Below are 24,805 nucleotides of genomic sequence, written 5' to 3'. Positions count from 1 at the left end.
CTTGCTGAATAAGCACCTTTTTTCTATATCTTTCTCCATAAAAATACATGTTATTTGTAGTTATTTTACTCAAGCTGAAGGTACAATGCTTGGTGCACAAGCACATTACTTTAGAAGTTTGAAAAGATCCCAGAATTTACCCTGAAATTACTTTTTATTATTTAAAGACTGCTAATGAACTCTCTCTTTCTAGAAGGAAAACATGGAAACACAATCAACCTAAGAAAAAACATTTTGAATAATTAAAAAATTTTCCCTAGCTGACCACAGAAGGATAAGAAATGTAATGAATCAGTGTGCTATCATTTTCCACCACGCTAAGCCACCCCACCATAGTAATTCTCTATGCTCTTCTGAAATATGCACCCAACACATGTATACACTCTCAAAAATACACTGTTGCTTGTTGCTTTTAATGGAAGAGCATTCTCAATACCTCTCAAATGAGTGAAAATCCTGTTTATATTCTTGCCTGCCTTAGTTCGTGAAAAGAACGTAGTCTTCGTTTTAAGCACAGACGGTCCTAATTCCCTTTTGTGGCTGCTGGAGCCCCTTCAGTGCACTTCATGAAGAAATGAACCTTTCTTCCTTGATCCCAGGGTGGAGTCAAGATGAAAACGTCAGACTCCAACAGCCTCCTTCACGTCACCACCGACTTCTCATTCAAAGGGACACTTTGGATGGCAGGTGGAGTTATAATTATAGATCAGAAAAAAGCCACATCAGCTGCTGTTGCTTCTGTTTGTTCCCAGATATAACTGTCATCAGTGGGCGAATTGGCACAAACACGCCTCCTCAAGTGGAAAGACATTTAACCCCTGTACTTGTCACACTCTGGGTCTCCTCAGGGGCCAGAGAACAGAAAGAAAACCCAAGTGTGCTGAGCGAGGGGTGAAGCCAGGAGTGCCACACCGGCCTGGAGGCCCCTCTTCAGGAGGAGCCCGAAATTTGAAGAGTTTATTTCCCATCGGAGACTCCAAACCCAATAAATAGGTTAGTGCACAGAGCATACCTAAGCATTTTAATCCTGACCTCTTCGCTATCTGATCTTAGTTTTTCTGACAGAGCTGCAATAGAAGGGTGAACTATTAATCAAGGACTGTTATTTAAAACTACTCTGCCCATGAGAAATGGGCCTGGTTTATTAGGCTCCACTCCCGGTGCTGGCTGTATTCACGTTACATGAATAGACAACGTGAAGATGGGAAAATGAAACCAACTTTGTGGCGTGAGTCCCATCCTCTTGTAATGCCACTTACTCATGTCAAAAAGCCCTGGTTTCTTTATTAAAATGAGTAATGTTGAAGGCTAAGTTTGTGATCACAAAAACATACTGGGAATATAGCTCCAGAGGTTCATTTCGTTACAAGGCAAATTAGAGTTGGATTGTTTTCCTACCTGTGCATAAAGACAGAGTTTCATGTTGATGATAAAATGTGTGCTGTTGGCTACTTTATATAAGAGATCTGTGATAGGATTTACTTCATGTGTCTGGTACAGTTCTACTAAAAGCTCCGTAATTTCATTCTAAGTAGGTCTGTAATAGTCTCTTCCTCATAGGTCCTTCTGAAACCAATTCCAAAGAAATTCCATCTTATCTGTGTATGCTCCATGTTAGAGAGTAGGAGAGCAGGATTTTCAAACAAAGATTAGCTTTGGGCCATCTCCTCAAAACCCAAATGTTGGATGTTTTGGTGAAAAGCACCGGAATTTCACGGAACTCTTGAAAACTAGGTTCGGGGGCCCAATTCTCATCCTACGCATATCCACAGAAAGATCCAAGTAGAAAAAGTCCTAAATAACGGGTTCTCCAAACAGAAATGGAACCATCCTTAAATATTTGGTGCAAGACTTTTCAACAGGAAAGCACCGCTTAGGATTGCTGTGTCCCCGCGTTTTGTCTGCTTTTTGTGAAGCGCATAGAGGGCTAACCCTGCACTCAGAGCGCCGCTGGAGAGACACACACCTCCAACCAAAACCACCAAAAGTAACCCATCAATTAAATTCCCATGAGAAGCTTTTGTCTTTCCAACAGTACCTCCCGACTTCGGAAAGCCAAAACTTCCCCTTAGGAAATTGAAGGGTGAAATCATTAACTCTTTATACTTTGGCAAATAAGACCCAAACAGTAAGTTTGTCCACTGCTTTTGAAAATGTCAATGAATATAGCATACCAATAACCTAAATCTCCCCATGGATTAAGAAAATACATGACAGGTGATATTAGAACATATCTCATATATTTCACTTATTCATTCAACATTGGAGTAATGGTTATATAGTCTAAAAATAATATTTAGAAATTAAGGCAAGCTTAAGGTTACTGAAATTACTCTTCCCAGAGACTCCTTTCCTCCTCTTTTCTGCTAAAAGATTTAGCGCTGAGACAGTGTTTATCTCAAATTCTAAACTGTTCAAACAAAAGAAGGCAGAAAGGGGAGATAGCTGACTGGCTGCTGGCCTGGGTTTCTTTTGAGATACAGATTTATGCTCTGCCTTAAACATTGCTTTTTATTTGTGTTTTGTCTTCTTGCTCTTCTAGAAAAGTACTGTCCAAGATGACTGTCACTTACTCCAGTAAAGTAGCAAATGCGACTTTTTTTGGATTTCATAGGTTACTCCTCAAATGGAGAGGCAGCATCTACAAATTGCTGTACAGGGAATTTATTGTTTTCGCTGTTCTTTACACAGCAATAAGTTTGGTGTACAGGTACTTTCCTTTGCATGTCTTCCTACAATGGCCACCAAATATCATGGAAGAATACAGTCTCAAAAACCCGAGTCACCCATTGGTTGCTGCTGAGTTTTGCATTTATGCCACCTCCTCCTTTGCATGATCCTCTCGGTTGCCTTCCTCTCCTCCAGACAGGGTATGTTAATCCGTACCTAACTACTTTTAGGGATGTTAAGTAGACTCTAACCGTCATGTTCAGGTGGCTCTCATTCCAGCCACGCATTAGTTGATCATGACAAGGTGTTAATTGATCATGATAAGGTATTAGCTGTGCTCCATGAATATTGCTATAAGCATGAAACGGGAGATCTATACTTTAGTCCTCACAACATGATGACTTTGAATGGCAAAGTCCACAGAACAGTACTTACTTGTGCCTCTCTACATACATCATTTCATTCACAGTCTGTGGTTTGACAGCTTGTAGCAAGTACCTGCATATTTAACATGTTTGTGAATGGTGTACAGCAGGCCACATTCCTTCCTTTTGCCTGGAGCAATAAGGTCTTCTGCAGGATGGTGCCCAACACCTGCACCAATACCTCTGCTAAAGAAAAGGCCTGAAAATTGATTCGTTTTCTTGATATCACCTGTGTTTGGGGCATGTTCTATTCACAAAAGATGCTTATTCTTTATAACATGGCAACCTGTGCCTGTCAGATTGACAGAAAATTTGAGCAATCTCACATCCAAGAAATGTTTTATGACTAAAAAGTATTGCCTTAACATTTTTATTAAAGGGAAGCTTTGTGATTTTTTTTATTAAAACTGATTGCATACATTTCTTCCCTGGGGGAAGTTAAAACTCAAAATAGAAAAGCTAAAGGTTTTTGAGGCTGTGTATCTTCCTTTTCTATGTACCTCAGTTTGTTGTTTTTCTTCTGCATACAGATGAACAAGTGTGTATATCATTGTTCCCACCTGCATTCTTCCCTGCAGCAACAGGACCCCATTTGAAGAAAAGGGATATTAATTTGGCTGGCTGATAATTATCAAAAGTAGAATAAGAAAAGCTATTTTGCTATATGTCAAAACCATCATTCCAAGCAAATGTTTATATTGGTAGACTACATTTTGACAAAATATCTTCAAAGAGAGAGTTCTGTTAAAAACCTTTAATAATTTTTCAGATGTGTCTTATAAATACAATATTATTTTGACAGTTTATTTCTGTGTCACCTAGTCCTTCAGCAATATGAAATGGCAGGATATGCATGATGTTTCAGGATAATTGTCTCATTAGTTTATTTTTACTAATATGAATTTATTGCTGCTACTGCAGCTTAGAATAGAAAGCCCTCAGAACTGTTGCACCTTAGCCAGAAATGCTCCATGGGGCCTTCACGGTTGCTCCAATATCTTATTTATGCCCCACAAAGTTGTATGCATATATTTTTTCTTAAAACTAGTGAGTGCATACATTTATAACAATAATCAATTGTTCAAATCATTCTTCATTTTTAAAAGTTCGACTGTAAAATGTTGTTAAAATAGATCCCCACATCTTGATCAAAGGTGTACCAGGAATGATAAGCTGAATTTGTCAAATATACCTGTAGAAAAATATAGACATAGTTTCTTTCTCATGTCTACAAATGGCTCTAAGCTTTTTTAATCCTGTTACTAATTATACTTAGCACAAGTCCTAAGACTGAATCAGAATTCATTAATCTGATTCTATCTTTTCCTATTTTTGAATGGATTTGACAAAATAATTCCCATAGTACTTTCCAGCTTGTAAAAGTTCTATGTATCTATTAGCTAAATATTTTTTCCTTTGGCTAATTATTAATAATAACCACTTTATTATTGATTAAGTATGACAACTTATGTTAAGTAATTTTATATGTAATATATTCTTTAATCCTCATAACATCCCTGATACAAAGGCATTATTATCCTTATTTACAAAGGAGAAAACTGAGGCTCAAAGAGATTTAAAAATAGGCACCAGACCCAAATCTGTAAGTAGCAGTGCTGGGATAGCAACCTGGCTGCATCTGACCCTGCCGTCTGTGCTGTCCACATTTAAATCGTCTTTGACCATTTCTACCAGAGGACCAGAAACCATTCTGGCTGTAACTTGTCATCAGCATGACCTTGATAAGCCTGTGCAACCAGGTGATTGCCACCATCAGCTTTTCCTGACTTCAGGACTTCTGACACCTTCTCTAAAGCTGAGCAGGAACTCTAAGCCATCCTGCACCCTACACTCCTTTCTCACACCTGCTCCCAGTTTCATCTGCAACCTGATTGGCGGTTCACTGTTACATCCTTGTCCCTATGCCGCCTTTATCAAAGTTGTACTGACCCAGATATGCCTTTGACATATGTTATAATGGAACTTTCCAAGGGAGTCCTTCCTCCCTTGGACATTTCATGTATGCAAATTCATTGGTGCTGCTTCTCTTTACAGATTTCAATTATTATTATTAACCTTCTTCAAGACATTTCTTCTGACTCTGAATCCCCTCCCTGTAACATAAATCACAATAATAGCTCCATTGAATGAATTTATGTTTAACAATACCAGAAAATGGGTTTGGGTCAGATCTATAATATAAATTCTGACATTCATATTGTATAAATATACATTCATCAACTATAGTAAAAATTTTCACTTCTAATTGTTAAATCTGTGTTATTTTATATTTAACAATTATAGGCTTTAAAATAACCAATAGTAACATACCTTGAAGTAAAACATGTGTAATCAATAATGCGCTAAGTAGTATATTCAGAAGAAAGTAGATCAAGATGTCAAACTCAGGGTTATTATTTAATTATTACTTAATAACTATAATCCACTTAATCAAGACACTTTTTTTAAAGTACATGTGATGAATGACTGGAAAATGAACCCTTTTATGAGTATTTTGCTCCAAATCAATGCATTAATCATATAAAAGTTTGAAAATATAGAGTATATAAAAATAAAATGGTTAATAAATCCCACTATCTAATGACCAGCAAAATGTTAGCATGTGAAACACTCTGTAATTAAAAAGCTTTAGAGACACATCAGCTTAGGAAGAAAGAAAAAACTATTGCTCCTTAAAAGAAAAAAAATTAAGATTATTTGTGCTTAATTGTTTGCACTGAATGTCACTTGCAAAGCAGGTGCAGGAGTATCATATCATAAAGGGCTGTGCATTTTATTTTTGCTCCAGATTGTTACTTACAGGAGCCCAAAAACGTTACTTTGAAAAATTATCAATTTACTGTGACAGATATGCTGAACAAATTCCAGTAACCTTTGTGCTTGGTAAGTATAGGTCACACACAGAACGCAGCCACCCAGCTGTCTCCATTAGGGTGACACCTGTGACTCTGCATGGAGTGCTTCCAAGCTGAGAGGCATGTCTGAAAAGCCACTGCTTGCAATAGAACCAGAATCATCCATAAGGATTGCCTTTACGGCCGCTTTCGCTAAATTAACCCCAAACACGTTTGAGGTAATAATCTGCCACTGGACAATGAAGCTCTCTCTCCACTAACCCTCTATTTTTTGCCATCAACATTTGAGTTCTAATACCACTTACTGGCTGCTATGACATTGCCAGGCACAAATTACACTTTCTCTGGAGGGCAAAATGATAAGGTATGGATAACACCGTATTTTTATACCCAGTCTCTAAAAAGGCTAAAATACTGCTCAAAGCGTCAGTGCCAACAACGATTTGCCACGAGAACTTGCTTTATGATTTCCTGTTATTCTTCAGGGTTTTATGTTACTCTGGTTGTGAACCGGTGGTGGAACCAATTTGTGAATCTTCCCTGGCCAGACAGGCTGATGTTCCTCATCTCCAGCAGTGTCCACGGGAGGGACGAGCATGGGCGCCTGCTCAGAAGGACATTGATGCGCTATGTCAACCTCACGTCCCTGCTCATCTTCCGCTCGGTGAGCACGGCTGTGTATAAAAGATTTCCAACCATGGACCATGTGGTTGAAGCAGGTATTATGAATGACTTTTTCTTTCATGGGCTCCTCTCAACCTAGATGGGATACCTTTAAAATTCCTTTGAAAACTCCTGTTATTATGAATGGAAACATTTACTGATTACCTACTATGTACCAGAAACAGGCTCAAGAGGCAAAAATGAATAAGACATGGTTCCTTCCCACAAGAAGTTTAACTGGGGGGTCATAGGAGGGGAAACAGCAGACAGGCAACCTCAAATTAAGTTGCAGTCACATGGCCTTTAGATAAATAAAATAATAATTATCATATTTATTAAAACCATCTGTAATACTACCTTACATTTTGTAACACAGTTTCGCCACTTTCATAAAAATTTCATTTGACCTTAAAAATACATAAGAAAGCTAAGAAACAGATTCAAAGAGGTAACTGCCTACCGTGCATCATACAACTTATTAGTGGGGAGCCAGAACTACAGTTGAGGCTCAGGACTCCTATGTTAATGCTTTCCCCCAAACAGAAGTAGATTCCAGGAGGAACCAGCAATGTGAGTTTTCAGTAAAAGGCTGCTTCAGTGTGAGTCTGTCTGTGGTCTCTCCTATTCTTCAAAAGTAGATGCAATTTTTCTACCTGGGCTACAGGACACAGTGTGTTGGAAATCATGTTAGAAAGACAGTTATCTTTGGTGTGTTAATATTCAGCAAAGAAGCTGTTAAGGCAGTCTTCAACAGGCTGAGGATTAAATGAGATAATTGTTGGCATGAACCAAATAAAAATTGGTTGTCATGCAGGGTTGTTTTTAATAGATTGTAGTTTGTTGGACTGTACTAATGAATATATAGATATAAGAACCATGAAGTGATTCTGCCTTTATATTGAGTACATGCTCAAATTAGTTTGCTATTTCCAGTCTCCTTTTCTGAAATGTCTTTGAAAATAGATTTTTTTTAAAGAGTATTATTTTTGTTTGCTTCTGGAGGATTTTCTGGCTTCGGCCTGGTTTTGCCTTCTTAGATGGGTAGTATATGGACATATAGATACAGATAGTGAGTGAGAATGCAGGTTGGAATCCTTAGTCCCCCACTTACTAGCTACATGACCTTGTGTGAGTTACTTAATCTTTCTATGCCTTAGTTCCCTCATCCACAAAATGAGTTCATAGTAATCTATAAAACCACCAATCTCATATACCACATAGACCTGTAGTGAGGATTAAACAAGTTAACATTTGCAAAGTATTTCGGCACATGGTAAGTGTTACATGAGTGCTTGCTATTAATAATGACACCATCTAGCACAAAGGTGTAACATAGCCCCTTGCTCACTTGAAGACATTTAATACCACATTCTAGGTCTTCCTGATCTACAATGACCATGAAGAAAGTCAAGGTGGAAATAAGAAGGAGGCTTGTAGAGGGTGTTGTTAGGGGCACAGAGTAAGGGGTAAGAGGTTGGTTCAGATCCAGATGAAGGCTAGAGATGACCTGGCAAACACACAGCTATCTCACGATGAAAACCAGTTGGAACTTTTTAAAAAAGTTAACTGCCATACCTCCTTCAAATTTAAAAGTTGAATGTCGCTTCAGAATGAACAAGTTGAAAATGCCACCTGATAACTTAATTTTCCTACCCTAACTTCTAAAGGATCAAATGCAATAGGAATGTCTTCCTCTGAGGAAAGTCCTAAAAACCAACGAGGAGGGTTTGACCCATTCAGAATTGATGAGTAAGACCTAAGGTTTACTCGGATGAATAAAGGTGGTGTTCCTCTAGTCCTGATGCATCCTTGGAAAGAGGAGAGTGCGTTCTGACAGGAAGCAGAAGCCAGGCCCCGCTCTCAGAGAAAATTCTCATCCTCTTCCTGTCACCTCCATATTCAAAACACATCAGAAGGAAGTCAGGAGGGCTGGCGACGGAGAGGCCTTTGGGGCCTCTGGGCATCCCTGAGTCTAACCAGATCTGATCCCTGAATGCTGCCCAGATCTGAGGGGCAAGCAGAGATGGCAAAATGAATAGGAGAATGGCATGATTTCATTTCCTTTAGGTGTATTTTTCATGGTATCAATGCTTACTCCTTGTCAAATATGTGCAAAGCCTGTCATGTATTTGCATCCACTCTTTTTCCCTTTCCAAGGCACTTGGAATAGTTATCTCTCCCCAGCCACCGATACTTCCAACCATCCCAAGGGAAGCATTCACTCCTTGATGTACATTTAAACAAATGTGTCTCAAGGTGGGATCTGCAGAGTACAGGCCATTTACAACTTGAATAACTAGAGTTGTTTATTTAAAAGGCATATTCCCAGGCTCTTTCTACTGAATCAGAACTGGATCTAAGTCTTGGAAACTAGCCTTTAAACATGCCCTTGTGCTGCCTTTTTAACACACTGAGATTTGAGTTGTTCTAAGTTTTTTCTGGGATGCTTATTTTTTAAACCCTTTTTCTTACCCTGGAGGGTAAAGGCTTTGGCATCCACCAAGCAATTCATTACTAGTAACAGAGGAACAACAATTAAGAAAAAGGATGAATTCAAGGTTTCAACCATGCAAGAGGCTCCAGAATTGTAGAGGGGCTTCAGGCAGCTGCCTGGTGCGAGGCCACTGTCTAGAGGATTTGAAGTAGACCTGTTTGGACATAATGAGCACTGTTCTGACTTCAGTTTTTTGGTAGTTTGTGTGGACCATCTGAAGAGGGGAGAGAACTGAGGGAGATAGGAGGGGACGAAGGCCTTTGCAGGGGCCCTGGGGGACCATCACTGATGATCGCAGTCACGAGGTCCTGTGCTCTCTTTCATTCCTGAGTGCTTTCTCATAAGGCAGAAAATGGGGTCATGGGACAGCCTCCCACAGGAACATAAAGTTTGTGTGTTCGGTGAGGGGCACAGCTTCCTAGCCCTGGCCCTTGAAGCTGGAGGAGACAATTCATAGGCTGCCCCATGGCCAGCCACATGGGTGAGCACCCTCTCTGTCCACAGGCAGCTCTGACTCATGGCCTTCCTGCTCCAGTCCTCCCACAGTCAGGGCAGATGCAGTCCGTCCATGGGGTCAGTCTCCAAGCTCTCCCAACTGGGCACATGTGTCCAGCACTCTTCGACTGTCCTTGGCCTGTGCCAACATTTCTGGGAAGAACAGGAAGTTTAGGGACAGTGGAAAATATTTGGCAGGTGCCCTGAGCCCAGAGCCAGGGCACCTGCTCTGCCCAAGGCCAGAGAGGGCTGGTAAGTAAAATGCAGGGACCCCAAAGAGGTGAGTAAAGGCAGGAGGCAATGTTGAGGGCATAAAAAAAACCTCTTGCCAGGTGACTCCCCTACATAAAATCACCTGCCAGGAAAAGTACATATTCTCAAACTTCAGTGCACATTAGATATTGTTAAAAATGAATTATTGCTAAAAATGCAAATCCTAAGAATCCACCCCAGAGACTCTGATTTGGTAGGTCTAGTGTGGGGTCCAGGAATGAGTGTATTTAACAAGTTCCTGGAGACTTCAAGGCTGGCAGGGGTGAGGGTGGGGATCCCTGGATCACCCTCTGAGAAACAGTGGGCTTTATGGCAATCGGAGTCCCTCCAACCTCTTTGCCTTGCTCAGGGAGGGTCCCTCCCACAAAGACTTGAAGCTAGCTGGGAAGAAATGAATGGGAGGGCCGCGAGAATAAAGATCAGCAGCTCCTTCTGAAGCATCCAGTAATCACTGGACTGGAGCTGGATAAGCAAAGTCACTCACCTGCTAGTCCCCGAACTTGCCTTGCTTTTAAAGTTGGACAGTCAAGTGACATTATTCTGGAAAATTACAAGAACCAACATGCATATGGAGAAATACATATGCTTTGGTATTTCAGGTTAAACTTCTTAAAATAAAAGTAAAGAATGTTTTATTTTTGCTCACATGATAATAGAAAGATAACAATTGAATGCAAAATACTGTCTATTATGCTAAAAAGTCCCTGAACTAGTCTGTTATCAAACAGTTATTTACCAGAGGAGCTGTAATAGAAGAGTCTCTGTTATTTTGCCTGTTAGCTACAAACCTCTCCTGGAAAAATCCCAGTCATTCCAATCACCTGCCCTGGAAGATGTCTCTCATTCTAGGTCAACTCAGGTGCACAATTCCAGATCTTTGCCAATTCAAATGATGGCCATACTTGGGTGCTTACCTGATGGTATGAGACTAAATCAAAACATTTTATCAGGTGTTTTACAGTGATCAAGAGGAGAAAACATCTGTCTTCAAAATCATTCACCAGTAGCACAAAAATAAGTAATACGAAATTATATATATTCCTCTAAAAGAAACATTACTAAGTCTCAGTCAGTCATGCACTTGCTCATTTAACAAAGATTTATTTCCTATATACTATCTCTCGGGCACTGTACTGAGTACTGGAACACAGCTGTAAGCAAGAGCAGATATGGTTCTTGCCCTCAAGGACCAGCAAAATTTACTACAAATCTTTTTCAGAGACAAGCATAAATACATTTACAGCTAAACTTCACATCTCTATATTGCATTTCTATGTCTCTAGTTTTCTTCTGTGCTTAGTAGCCTAGAAGAGTGGTTAGAAAACAGTAAAATTTGAACAAAGAGCATTATTTAGTTTTCTTAAAGCCCAGGAATCTTCACATTAAGTTCCTCGAGCTTAATCTGTGATGAGAGAGCCTGAGGAGACCTCACCAGAATTGTTAGTGACACTTAAAGATTAACAGACATTAATACAATTAAGTAAGATTCCAACTGACAGGTGGCTGTTGAGCTAAAAGTTCTAACTTTACACACCCTGGCTGGAGAGCTGGCCCCATGTTTGGATCACTTAATCTGTGATCTTCCCTAAGTAAAATCAAGTGGATTTTGTATAATACTGACTTTCTTCCCTGTGGTCTGCTATTCAGTCCTTCTCGAAACATTTCAGGGCACTGGGTCTCTTTGAAATCTCCAACTGCTCTGTGTTACAGGGGACAGGATCCAGTGGGTGGTAGTATTCAGGGCTGGGCCAGTTTTTTTCTCTGTTGGCTGGACGTTTCCAGGCTGAGTCAGTTTCCCCTATGGTCTCGCATGACGAGCCCAGACAGACAGAATGTCATCCTGTGGTGAAACTTGACTCTACTGTGGAGAGCAAGTGCACAGAACCAGCCCTCCTGGACTAAGCGCCGTGGATGGGCAGTCTCAGCCGTCAGTGCCCGAAGGTTCCCCACAGTTCTAAGAATTAAATCAGACTATTGACTCAGTCTTTCTCAAAGTATGATCATAGACCACATTCACCGAATTATCAAGGCTACTTATTTAAATTAAATTTCACATTCCCAGGCAACCTACAGAATCAGCATCTCTGGGGTTTGGGCCCTGGGGATCCCCATTTTAAACAGCTCCCCAGAAGCACAGCAAGATGTTTGATCCCCAAGAATGCTTAAATTACCAGCTTGCTGTGTGATTCTGTATACTATGGTAATTATTCCCAAGCTTGGTTGCAAGTTGGAATCACTACAGATCTTTCAAAAATACTAATATCTGGCTCCTACCCACAGACATCAGGATTCAATAGGTACATGGTACAATCTGGGCATCGGGAGTTTTTAAAGCTCACCAGACCATCTCAATAGGCAGCCAAGTTTTGGAACTACTACACTAGAGTACATTGCCAGCTCCTCCGACTTTATCTGCATATCGCCTCAGATTTGGTCACGCAGGGCAATGAAATTCTGGGCTTCCCTGGGCAGATGAGCACTGATTTTGTGTATATTATTGCCTGGGTGTCATGTGTAGAAGGCAGTGAACTACCAGATGGGACAGGAATATGGCTGACCTGTGTTGCTCCTATCAGGAAAACAGAGGAGGGTCTCTTTCTCTGTTCAGCATCACTACACCAACAACTCACAATATCCTATTTCTAGCTTTTCAAATGGGGTGGGGTGATTCATTATTAGCTTCTTAATCATTTTAATGGCTTGCAGCCAGACTTTTTAATGGAATGGAATGGGATAAAAGAGCATATCATGTAGGAGAGCCAGTAATTGTTTGGGGAACCACATATGTCTTATTGTGGCTCATGGTAGCAAAAAAACAAAAAAAAAGTCTGCCATGCTGCCCTAGACAATGTTTTCACAATGTGACTCCATCTCCTGCTCAGTCTCATTGTGCCTCGCCTTGATTTTCTCAACTGACAGATTAGTAAACCTCTACCCTTGAACTTAAAGGACAGCTGTAGTTGAAGCTAATGGCTTCATTCCATTCATCTGTACAGTACCAAGATGTCACTGAGCCAGGCAGCATCCTGCAGTCTTCTTGAAAAAAGTCATCTCCCTGAGAGGAGCTCACAATGCTGAATGGAGGACTTTCTCCCTAAGAAAGACCTGGCAATAAAGCCACTCCGCCGCCAGGTTTTGAGGGGCAGAGCTTGTATAGTTCTGCTAATGGCTTCATTTGCATACTCTGTTTTAAAGGCAAATGACATCTGCCTCAGTGTCAACTGAGGATAACAGACCAACTGTCCAGCAGACAAAATCCCTGATAATTGAAATGTTGTTTATTGACAGACCTAATTAGTCCTTTGTATTGAGGGCAATAAAATTTTGCTGAAAGTAGCAGATCCTCCTCCATCAAACACAATATATATGTGTGTGTATTTTTCAAACTCTGACATGAAATACTAAGGAGGGTTCTTTGGGATATGCAGTATTAAAATTGCTGAGCAGAGCTGAACCAGCCAGAAAGCCAGAAGGAAAAGAGACAACAAGAGAGACTGTAGGCAGATGCACTGGCAAGCAAAAATAGCAATGGCAGGGGTGTAGTCAGGGCCTTGGGGAGCTCAGCAGGCAGACAGCTGTGTGAAGGGGACAGGGTGGTGTGAGGGCCATCCAAGCGAGAGAACAGCCAGACTGCAGCAGTCCACACCTGTGGTTAACAGAGCCTTAGAGATACACTAATGACCACATTCTGAAAAAGATCATGGGTCTCTAATAAAAATGACCCAAAGTGCTGATGTGGATAACATTGCATTTCATAACAAATGCTCTTTGAACTGATTTGGCTAACTCTATAGATTTTCTCTCAATCCACCAATAATTTGATTGTCAAAGAAGGGATTACTTGGGATAAGATGGGTGGCCCTGCAGGGAACAAAAAATATCATGCCTGTCTGTACCTTCCCGAGGACACGTTAATGCCTGGCCATCATTTCTCTTTCACAGTACCTAGTAAAGTACTCAATAAATTTGGACCGAAAATTGTAAATCGCCAGCCTTCCTTGCTCTCCACATCTCCTTCCAATCAGTGGGTGGGCTCCACAGTAGGGAAGAGCTAACTCTAGCCTTAGTTTTTGCACTAAATAAACCCTCACTCTGCATATTTGCCTTCTGTTAAGAAGCCAAGAAAGGACTTACCAGCACTTTTTGATTAAAAAAACAACAATAACCTGAATAAAAAAAAAAAAACCAGTGGTAATGTTACTCTTTAGTCAAATGACAGAGATTGCAGCCAGTATATAAATGGAGTCATCTTTGGAAATTGCAGTACAAATCCCAATAATATAACTGCTAGAAACCCGATGTGAAATGTCTGAGAAAAGGCTCCCAGGTAAGGGGTGAACTGCTGTAGTAAGTCTGTAGCATAGAGCCACACACAATAGGTCAAGTCTATCTGTTAACTTCTTATAGTAAGACTTAATCATGCTCTGCAAGTCTTTAAAAAGAAAAAAGCAGACTGTCTAACTCATGCAATAATTTTGAGATGTGCTGATAAAACAAGAAGAGAATAACCAGGTTCATTTCATTTGTGACCTCCAAAAAGTCCAGTTCCCCAGGCACAGGCAGGACCCTTGTAAACTAATATAAATAACCTGAATGTTATCTAAAACTAGTGTCCTGTTGGTAAAGATTGGCTTTGTAGTTGTTATTCTGTTTATTTCAAATATCAAATAAACAGAATCTTTATTCAGTGGAGCAGTCATTTTCAAATATCGCTCATCTGTCAGAATTACCTGCACAGCTTGGTAAACATGCAATGGACCAATTCTATTAAATTACCCAGGAAGATTTAAAAGAATATTGATGCCTGGACCTCACTCTAGACCAACTGAATCAGCATCTCAGGGGATAAGGCCAAGGCATTGCTATTTTCTAAAATTACCTACATGAGACTCTAAAGTGGAGACCTGGGTCTGATTTAGTAGGTGAGGGTGGTACCCAGTGCTGCCCGTGTATGATAGGTGTCACAAGTAATTCAGCTGCCCATGATCTGTGGACTTTATTCTCAAAAACACTGGTCTAGGTCATCAGGTGAGAAATTGGGGATCAACAGAGGTGAGGCTTAGAACCTCACCCCCTCTGTTTTGAGAAAAATCTTCTGCATCCGTGGATGTTTTGCTGCCCTTGTCTAGCTTGGATTAATACTTAGTCTACAGGCACACACCTGATCATCTACATTTGCCCTCTTACAGCACTAAATTATGTTTTCTACCTTTATCTTGCATCTACCTACCACTTCAGCATTTTATTAAAAATAAAAAAATAATAATAATAATAAGGGAGAAATGTGGGATTCACATATAAATCAAGTATAAAAATCAAACAAATAATCATAAAAAAAACACACACTGGTCTAGATCATATCAAAGACCTAGGTAAGGCCAAAGCTCTGTGAATCAGTGACTCTCAAAACAGGCATGTCTCACGCTCCCTTGACTTCTTTTCTCAACACCTCTGAAATAAAACTCAGTCTGCATAGTGAGGAAGGAGAATTACTTTCATCAGAACAACCAGATTCAGAAATTGATTACAGATGGTTAAGGATAGAAAATGTGTTACATTAGGGCAAAAGTTGATTTTTATGTGAATGTGTTCTCAGAATTTCATAAGCAAAAATGATCGCATTTCTGAGACAAAAGTAACTTAAAATTAATAGCTAACAAAAATCAGTTTTAGAAATTAGCTTCAATTCAGAAAACATTATTTATATTAAATCATAATTAACATTTAAAGGTCCACTTAGAAAGTCCAAGGGGTAAGTACAAAAATAGCCATTGCAGCATTATTTTTAATAGCAAAAAAATTAAAACAATTATGTCTATTCAAAAGACTAGTCAAATAAATATTGCATCTAATTAACTAGAATACATCATTCTTTAAACTAGAATACAATTCTTTAAAAAGAATGATGCTGCTCTGTATATATTAACAACAATAACAAAATATCTCCAAGATAAAACTGAATAATATAAGCAAATGGCAGATACGTATGTAGTATAAAATCATTTGTGGTTTTAAATATTAGGCCTGTATGAAATCCATAATATTTCTCTGGGAAGATGCCTAATAATCTGGTCGCAGTGATTTCATTCAGAGGGAAACTGTGTGGCTGGGAAAATGAGATTTACTTGCCCCGTTAATATTCCTTTGTATCTTTGGGATATTTTTACCATTTGAGTTCATCTTTTTTTTTTTTCAATGGACAATGTAAACTCTCTTTAAGTGCATCTTTGTATGAACAAACCCTGGTACATAGTAGACATTCAATGATTGTTTGTTTATGAAATAAACATGCCACCTTATTTCTCCTCCCCTATTATTCAAATCTCTTCTTTCCTTCATATGGGTGGAAGGAAGAGTGGTTAACTAAAGTCTCACATAATGTATTATACCTTGGCACTTACTGAGTGCTAAGTACATGCTAAGCATTATGTTAACCTCTTGACATTTCATCATTTCAGGCAAATCTACAACTCCTGTGGAGTAGATATTATCATGTCCCTCTTACACATGAGAAAACTCAGGTGCAGAGAGGGAACTGCAAGCTGGAGCACATTGTGTCACACACACACACACACACACACACACACACGCATACACATGAACAAACCCAAGAAAGTAAAGAAACACCTTTAAAATACATGCAAAATGCTGTGAGGACTATGAAGACAATACGCTCTTTGCCCTTCCAAAGGGTCTTAGCAGGGGAAGCACTGTTGTGTAACATTGCTGTAATTCAAGGCAAGAGAAAGTGCCAAGGGGGGGGGGGGTCCTGAAGTGGAGAAGTCCCAGAGGAAGCAGAAGGAAGGGCTCCTCAGAAGAGCAGGCTCACAGAAGAGGACCTGGTACTTAGGACTTTGAGGGAAGTGGTCAGGAGGAAAATCATGTGATTTATTTATCCTGCATTACGCTAGGTGCATTGTATACACATCACCTTTTCTTCTAATCCTAACAATTCTAAGCATTCTCGTCCCAATTTTGGCTGAATAAACCAAAACCTGAAGAAGAAACTTTCCCCAGATGTTTTAGTCCTCATTTAATGTTGCCTTACTTCCTACTGGCCTCTCTAGTAGGGACTGCCAACATTCACTGCCTCGTATATTGTTATGTAACTTCGTGTGTGTGTGTGTGTGTGTGTGTGTGTGTGTGTGTGTGTGTGTGTGCTCGAGTGAACACATTCCTTATCTCTAATACATGTGTAAGCTACTTGAGACAGGAACCTTTATTTTATATTTCTTTAATATGCCCCATTACATGCTCACATAGTAGACACTGAAATATTTAGGGGAATGTATTAGGGCTAAGTTAAGTGTGTATAATTAAGCTGTTTTTATTTCATATAAAGGTTTTATGACAGCAGATGAAAGAAAATTATTCAACCACCTCAAATCTCCTCACCTGAAATACTGGGTTCCATTCATCTGGTTTGGAAATCTCGCAGCTAAGGCCCGAAAGGAAGGCAGAATCAGAGACAGCGTAGATCTGCAATCATTGATGACTGTAAGTACACTGCAAAAAGGAGATACTAATCAGAGGCAGACAGGATCTGGATGTAACAGGAACCTCGTCACACCAGGACAAGGCCACTGTGATCAGTCCTATCCCAAAGGGGCCAGGAAGACTGGCCTGGTGTCAGAACCCACAGCATGCAGGGCAGCGACAGTACGCAGGTTTTAACTCCTGTTGACCAGTAGTCGTTACTTAGAAGCTGTGTTTTAAACAGACCTAGGCTTTGTAATAAGCTCTGTAAGAAAGCGTCCCTAAATTGATTAGCAGCATCTGCCAAGAGCTCTGAATGATCTGGCGCCCACCTGGTTCACTTGCCATCCCTGACTCCAGGATCCCAGAATAGAATTTGGAGTGAAAATACATCTCCCCAGTCAACTGCCCAAAAATGGACTATCCTGAGGTTAAGCCAGCTTTCCAGATGCTCCAGGAAGTGACTGTGTTTGCATTAGATGAAATAACCCTGAATTCATCTGAGAAACAAATTTATGGAAGGGCTAGAGAGATGTGTGCCATGACAGGTTCCCACTTGGATTAGGCTACAAGGAGTGAGTGATTTAAAAATAGTTCCCAGATTAATGTAAACTGTTTTTCCCAGTCTTATAACTAATGTGCAAGAGAAGAAAAAAAATCAATGGATCTCAGTCCTTTCTGCTCCAAATAGAGAGAGATTTTCTGTCAATATAAGCATTCCAAAGTCCTCATTTGTGGGGGAAAAGGTTTAGGATATATTCACTTCTTTTTTCTAAGATCTATAGTAAGCATGTTTTCAAGAGATAGAGAAACAAAGAATAATAATAATCTGCTCTCCACATAATTTACCAAAATGGCTAGAAATAATTTTTCAAAATATTAACCACTGCCTTCTACCACTTTGGACAAACATACCTGTTGTAAATTAGGGATTCAATAGAATAGAGATATTTATATAATACCCTGAATTATCTGAATTTTTTTTCAATGTCCATCTATAATCAACCTTTTTGCACATTGTTCGATGATACTGGTTGCCTGTCATTTCCAGAATTTTCCTTTTGGAGTAGCCTTCAGAACCTGATATCAGCCTTGCAAAGTCGGTCTCATCATTCTCCAGACACATTCATAAAAGACATAGCCACATTCTGAACCCCAGGGAAGATTTCTTACCACACCCATCATTTTAGTAAATTGTGTCTTCTCCGTTTCTGGCTTAGGAAATGAACCGATACCGCTCTTGGTGCAGCCTTTTATTTGGCTATGACTGGGTTGGGATTCCGCTGGTTTACACCCAGGTATCAGATACTTTGCATTTCATGTTTATTTCTCCTTCCCTACTTTGGTGCTGGCACTCAGTTCTCACTCAAATTTCTCTGTATTTCAGGTTGTCACCTTGGCCGTCTACACCTTCTTCTTTGCATGCTTGATTGGACGCCAGTTCTTGGATCCCACCCAAGGCTATGCAGAGCATGACTTAGATCTCTACATTCCAATCTTTACTCTCCTGCAATTCTTCTTCTATGCAGGATGGCTCAAGGTAGCCAAGTGTCATTGCCTGAGACCCTCTCTGTAATCTCTGAGCATGTTCTGCTCTGCACACTGATCCTTTATCGGGTCGCTCATTCATGAGTGAGCCAAAGACAGGTTTAACAATTAACAGGTTAGAGATGCTATTACTCCTCAACAGGGAATAAAGTGGATGTGGTGACTGCTTCACAGCAGCAGTCTGAAGCAGAGGTTACAGGAATACCCTTTCATGGGTGTTGGTTTTTTAAAGTCTTTGTATCCTCCTATTAGGATTACAATAATTTAATTACAGCAATATCTGTACCTGCACTGATATTTTATGCCACAAAAGCAACTAGGCAGATTCAAAGAGAGTAAATAAGAAACCTTGTATCTCAGACTTAAGCATTAATATTGTGCTGTTATAGCATCATTCCCCGAAATCCCACTGGCTGTCCCACAACATTAAAAGCATCCCATTTGCAAAACCAAAACTGAGATTCAGAAAAGAATTCATTGGAATCAAAACCAGAAACACCAGGATTAATGATGACATTTGGTCTGCCAGGAAACTAAAAACAGGTCAGAGTAAGGAGGACTTGTCCACTTATCAGTGCAGCAGGTATTTGCTCCCACTACCACCATCGCCCCTCCCTAGATGGATGTGTAAATATCAGAGGCCTGCTTCTTCCATATCTTTTTGTGAACTTCCAAAAGAGAAATATGTGATGCAAAAAAAAATCAAGTCAATGGCTTCTTTAAGCTCACTGAAATCTAATGACAGTTTGAAGATGACTTTAATTAAACAGAATGTTCAAACATTTGACCTCCCAAACAGCCACATGTTGACATGCGCTGGGTGGAGGAACCTTCCAGGTTGGACAACATTTTCCCAGCAGTTGTCTTTACTTTTGTTGGCTTCAATCTTAACAAGGAAAAACAAATATGTTGGCATTTCAAATTATACTCCAAAGAGTAAAAAAGGCATGTCCTTTGCAAATGGCAAAAACATTTTAACCATTTGTAAATTGACAGTCATTTGTAATTATTTTCACCCATTTAAGGCAGAAAAAGAGCAGGAGAGATTAACGGTCCTCATTTCCCAGAAAAGAAAAAAGTAGGCTCTACTTTTATAAACAGAAAACCACCACAGTTGGCCCAAGTGCTCAGTCATCCTGGTCTTAAACTGTCCTCTCTTCTGATTTGTGCTGAGGTTTTCATTCCTTGCTTGTGTCTGTGTGAGGTGCTCAGCCAGCCTATAAGACATGGTTAACAGTTCCTGCCTTCTGATACGCTCCGTAAAATACCAACAACCTCTTCCTTTGTAAAACAGTTTTAAAGGCAAAATGTTAGGAGACGATCTTAGCTCCTTTAAAAGCTATGCAACCACAAGAGATGTGAGTTTTCCCGGCCAATGCATTGTATCTCAATTTCTAAACAGCTGCTTCATCTTGAACATTCTAATATTTATAAATCTTTTCAAAGTATAGAAAACCTATCTTAATCTTAGGAACAGTGTATTACTCAATTATTTGCTGGAAACAGAGCCTCCAAGAGAGTTAAGAGTATTTTTGTGAGATAGATAATTCAGAAACAGGGACAACGTTTTGGTACTTGAATGTGACTCTAATACTATATGCAGGACTGATGCCATAAAAGTGAAGTTTTGGATATAATAAGAATATATTCCCTTTAACTTAAGGAAAACCCTACACAAAAAAAGGGTAGAAAATCCCTTAGAACTTGCAGTAAAGGACTTTGATGTAGATATTGCTGTATGGCTGACCGAGTCAGAGCACAGGCCTTGCCTAGGGCTGTCTGTTAAAAATAGGGAGATGTACTTCTTTAAGTCAGTGGTTCTCAAAATGCACTGAAGTCTGCTAGGAGCTTTACTCAATACTGATGCCTGGGGCTCAACCTCACACTACTGGATCAGAATCTCTGGGGGAGGCACCTAGGTATCAATTTTTTTTTAAAGTTCCCCGGGTGATTTTGATGTTCAACCAAGGTTGAAACAACTGCTTTAAGTGATTAGACTTAAATCCTAAAAATAAGTAGGTAGATTTTCTACCAAATCGTCTCAGAATCTAGAAACTCAACTAATCAATGGTGCTTTTTTTTAATGCACTTTTTTTCCCAAGTAGGTCCAGTGTGAAACCACACACACACACACACACACACACACACACACACACACACACACACACACAGGAAATAAAAATCAAAGGAAAATGACAGGGTCATATCTGAGTCATATTTGGCATTTACATCTCTCATCAAGAAGGCTATAAAATTCAGGAACATTGTGAGAACATCTAATATTAACCAACTACTAGAGTATATGGGATAAGACATCACCTAAACTTTTCCCAGAAGGAAAACTAACTTACTAGATAACACTAAATCCTTCAGGGTAAAACTAAGTAATACAAATTCCAGTTTTATGAATTAACCTGCTCTCTCTGACTCATTCATTTAGCAGTTATGTCTGGTAACTGTGAAAACTCCTTGTATTGTTTTCTTGAATTGCATCTTAAGTCTTTCTCTGCTGTTTAGCCTCCCCCATGTTTACATTTTGGGTGGTCACCTGGGCCTTTGTAAATTAAGAGCACCGGCTATGTACCCTTTGAAGTGCCTTCCACATTGTCAATACTTCTTCAATATTCACTGGTTTAATCATACCTAAAAGCAATCATTTGACTCCTAAGTTGTGCATGGCTTCTCCTGGACAGGGTCGCTTCACCACAGCCAGATGCACTGGACAACTTACCCATGCAGGTGTGTTCTGCATAGTCTGAGAGGTGAGTCTCACTTGCTGATAAATATCTGCATTTTGTAGAACAACCCACTCCCCTCTAAGTTTTATATTATGAAAGTGACAAAAGAAAGTAGAGAGGGAAACAGTAGTCATCTTCAACCTCCATTCTGTCTTTATAAGCATCACGATGGACTCATCTCTGTTCTCCACTGCAGGTAGCCGAGCAGCTTATCAACCCTTTTGGAGAAGATGATGATGATTTTGAAACTAACTGGTGCATTGACAGAAATTTGCAGGTTAGAGGAGCTTTTCTTTCTTTCATAAACGTTAATAATAAATCACTGCTGATGTTTCTAATATAAAGAGATGGTGAATGAGCTTGAATCCCCTGCACGGCAGAGCTTTAGCCTAAAAAAATGTGGTTTGGTTATGGAGTGGTTGTCTTGGGTTGTTCTGAAACCTCACAGGTCCTGGATCTCAGTTCCAGGTAAAACATAGCCCCTTTTAAATAGAATGTCAAGCCAGCTTTCTTTGTAAGTTTCTTTATTAACTTTACACAGCCTCTTCTATCTCAGTACAGAATAATATTTCAATTCGTTCCCTAATCTGTTTCTATGGGCAGTGACATAAAGGGGCGGTCAAACACGATCCAGTGTGAGCTCCCACACTGGTACCCAGTGGGTCCCTGCAGCTGATGTTCAGCAGCTGGGCACTGGAGGGTAGCCAGATGGCCTGAGTCTCAAAGTTGCCTAAATCACACCAAATGGACCACAGGGCCCTTCCCTAAAGCATTATTTCAAAGAGGTTTTTCATGAAGAATCAGCATGAGAGAATTTTCCTTTTAGGCAAGACACTCCTCAGCCCATCCTCTTCCCCGAGAACCACAAACAAGGGTCTTTGACTTGTCTGTTTGTTTGAGCCCTTACACAGCTCATAAGCAGGTTCAAAGATTTCACAGGTAGATCACTGTTGCTTCGCAAAACTGACACCCATACCCAGAGGGCAGAGAGAGACCAAAGAAAGAGGCAGACCTCTCCAGGCTGACACGCAGCAGTTTTAAAACACAAGGGAGCTTCTAAGGCTTGTCGTGGGCGCCCAAAAAAATCTCCAAAGTTTGTTTAGAGGCCTTAACTGGGTCCAGTCATGTGTGCCATTTTGGTAGTCCCAACAACACCTCTCTCAAGGCTATGATCCCGAAACTGGGAATAGTGGGCAGAACGTACATTCCACAGACAAGGGAGGGGGTGAGGAGCTTCTGATTGCTCAGGACCAGCCCGGGAGTCAACAGGTGGGCACATCCTCTCCAAGATCTCCTCCAACAATCCCCTTGTTGCTCTGTTGAGAAGTGCTCTGCTCCCCTTGTTCTTTGCAAACACTGGGTTCCCAGAGGATTCATTATTTATTCATGCACCTGTTGGTCCAAGTCAAGAGGAGAGACCATGACAGCTCCAAGCAGGATAGGCTTGTAGAACCATTTTTCCAAACAACCAAATAAAAATTCAGGGCACAAGGAAATGATATCAAGTATAAAAGTGTTACTGGAATCAACTGAATGGGATACTGAGAAGCTTCCCCTTCCTGTAAATCCAGCATTGTGTGGCTGCTGTCAGGATAGCCACTAGACAATATGGTAACTTTGAGCAAAGAAGAAAAAGGTGCCTCTCCTGCCTGCAGGTAAGATGTGGCTCCACCATAGGGCACATGGCCTGATAAACCAAGTCTGGACAGTTTGACAGCCCCACTTACCCTGCTGCCAAGTGATCTCATGCAGCAAAAGACACGGACAAGCCTTTGTAGCAGGCCTGGCTCCTTCAAATATGAACAATGGATGTGTATATATTCACTCACTCAGATTTCTGTTCTATCCACTCCAAATCCCACCCAGCCACTGGAATTTACTCTTTTTTTATACAGTTCAAATCTGAATTATTCTAACAATATAACATTGATTTTAGGTCTCTCTTTTGGCTGTGGATGAAATGCACATGAGCTTACCCAAGATGAAGAAGGACATTTACTGGGATGATTCTGCTGCTCGACCCCCATATACGCTGGCAGCTGCTGACTACTGCATACCCTCATTTCTGGGCTCAACAGTCCAAATGGGGTAAGTGCATTTTTAAAAAATCATCAATATTTGGAAAATAAATAGATCACTGTTCTGATCTTTTTACGCCCTAGTCTTGAAGTTAACATTCATGACAGTTTTCAATTATTAATGACTGATAACAGTAGCCTTTTCAAAATTTCAGATATAATTAATAAGCCTAAGGGAGTTAGAGAGAAAAGAGACTGTTGTTTCTGGTTTAAATGTGGTATATGTATGTGTGTTTGGAAGTCATTTGCATTTTTACCTCGCTTTTATACCACAGCAAACTTTTCTACTATTTGTAAAACTATCCTCTTTTTTGCCTTTCCACTTGAAGAGTTGTTTAATTAGTTAACTATGTGGTCATTTATTATTTAATCATGACTATCATAATTAAATGTATTTTTAACCAGTGTTTATTAAGTATATAGCATGTGTAGGCACTGTATTTGACTACTTGGAGACAAGCAACTCTAAAAGAATGAGATGAGTTTTATCAAAAGTTTTCTCCAAAATTATAATTCAATCCAGAGCTATGTTCAGTATGTATATATTCTCTGTCCCGTGGTTTTAACATAACAATCTGTCCCTACGTACTGTGAGCTTTAAATAAATGGGCAAAGGCCTGAAGTAGATCATGCACAGTTCTTGAATAATTTTATTAAATCTGATAATGTATTTGATTTTGGAGAAATGTGTGAATGTGGGGGAAGTTTAAGTATATTTGTTGAAGGCAGATGCTACAGTTTCCAAGTAACTTAAAGAGTGTGGACAAATTTAGAAAAATATGAGGAACACCTCTAAAAAATTGTAGAAAAAGAGAAAACATCTTCAGAATTTGTCTTATAACTCTTGGCAAAACTGTGGTTCCTTGTTCCCAGAGGCCAGCTCTGAGCAGATCGGTGGGGCGATTTTGAGACCCGGGGTTGCCACCTGTGACCCTTTCCCCCTCTCCCCATGGTGTTCAGCCTCCTCTTTTCTGGCTCTCAGGATATCTAGCTTCCGTCCTCTTCCTACAAGGCTTTACTCTTAGCCAAATGCCTCCAATCCTTATAAACGATGATTTGTGGCCAAAAA

At 40.0% G+C, this 24,805-nt stretch overlaps 1 protein-coding gene and 1 long non-coding RNA gene across 8 annotated transcripts in view; one reads left to right on the top strand and one right to left on the bottom strand.

Annotated features, from left to right (window-relative positions):
* The first annotated feature begins 824 nt into the window (after window positions 1-824).
* BEST3 (bestrophin 3) overlaps window positions 825-24,805 on the top strand; it is a 70,350-nt gene continuing 46,369 nt past the window's right edge. Inside the window, exons 1-9 of one of the 7 annotated variants that reach the window (XM_036920959.2) lie at window positions 825-993; window positions 2,543-2,710; window positions 5,905-5,999; window positions 6,457-6,690; window positions 17,239-17,393; window positions 18,593-18,670; window positions 18,760-18,912; window positions 21,855-21,935; window positions 23,595-23,746. In XM_036920959.2, the coding sequence (XP_036776854.2) occupies window positions 2,559-2,710; window positions 5,905-5,999; window positions 6,457-6,690; window positions 17,239-17,393; window positions 18,593-18,670; window positions 18,760-18,912; window positions 21,855-21,935; window positions 23,595-23,746 (1,100 nt within the window). In that variant the 5' untranslated portion in view covers window positions 825-993; window positions 2,543-2,558. The remainder of the gene's footprint in view (window positions 994-2,542; window positions 2,711-5,904; window positions 6,000-6,456; window positions 6,691-17,238; window positions 17,394-18,592; window positions 18,671-18,759; window positions 18,913-21,854; window positions 21,936-23,594; window positions 23,747-24,805) is intronic. The other 6 variants (XM_036920966.2, XM_036920967.2, XM_036920961.2 and 3 more) reach the window with 6 other exon arrangements.
* On the bottom strand, window positions 6,702-10,442 carry LOC118930122 (uncharacterized). Its single transcript, XR_005031892.2, has 3 exons — window positions 10,381-10,442; window positions 8,367-9,776; window positions 6,702-8,015 (listed from the first exon to the last, which is right to left on the bottom strand). It is a non-coding gene; the product is annotated as an uncharacterized LOC118930122 (long non-coding RNA).

This window comes from Manis pentadactyla, chromosome 10 (genome assembly GCF_030020395.1).
Source record: "Manis pentadactyla isolate mManPen7 chromosome 10, mManPen7.hap1, whole genome shotgun sequence".
In the NCBI taxonomy this organism is placed as follows: Eukaryota; Metazoa; Chordata; class Mammalia; order Pholidota; family Manidae; genus Manis; species Manis pentadactyla.
Note: the sequence above shows the minus strand (reverse complement) of the source record. Positions and strands in the feature narration are given on the sequence as shown.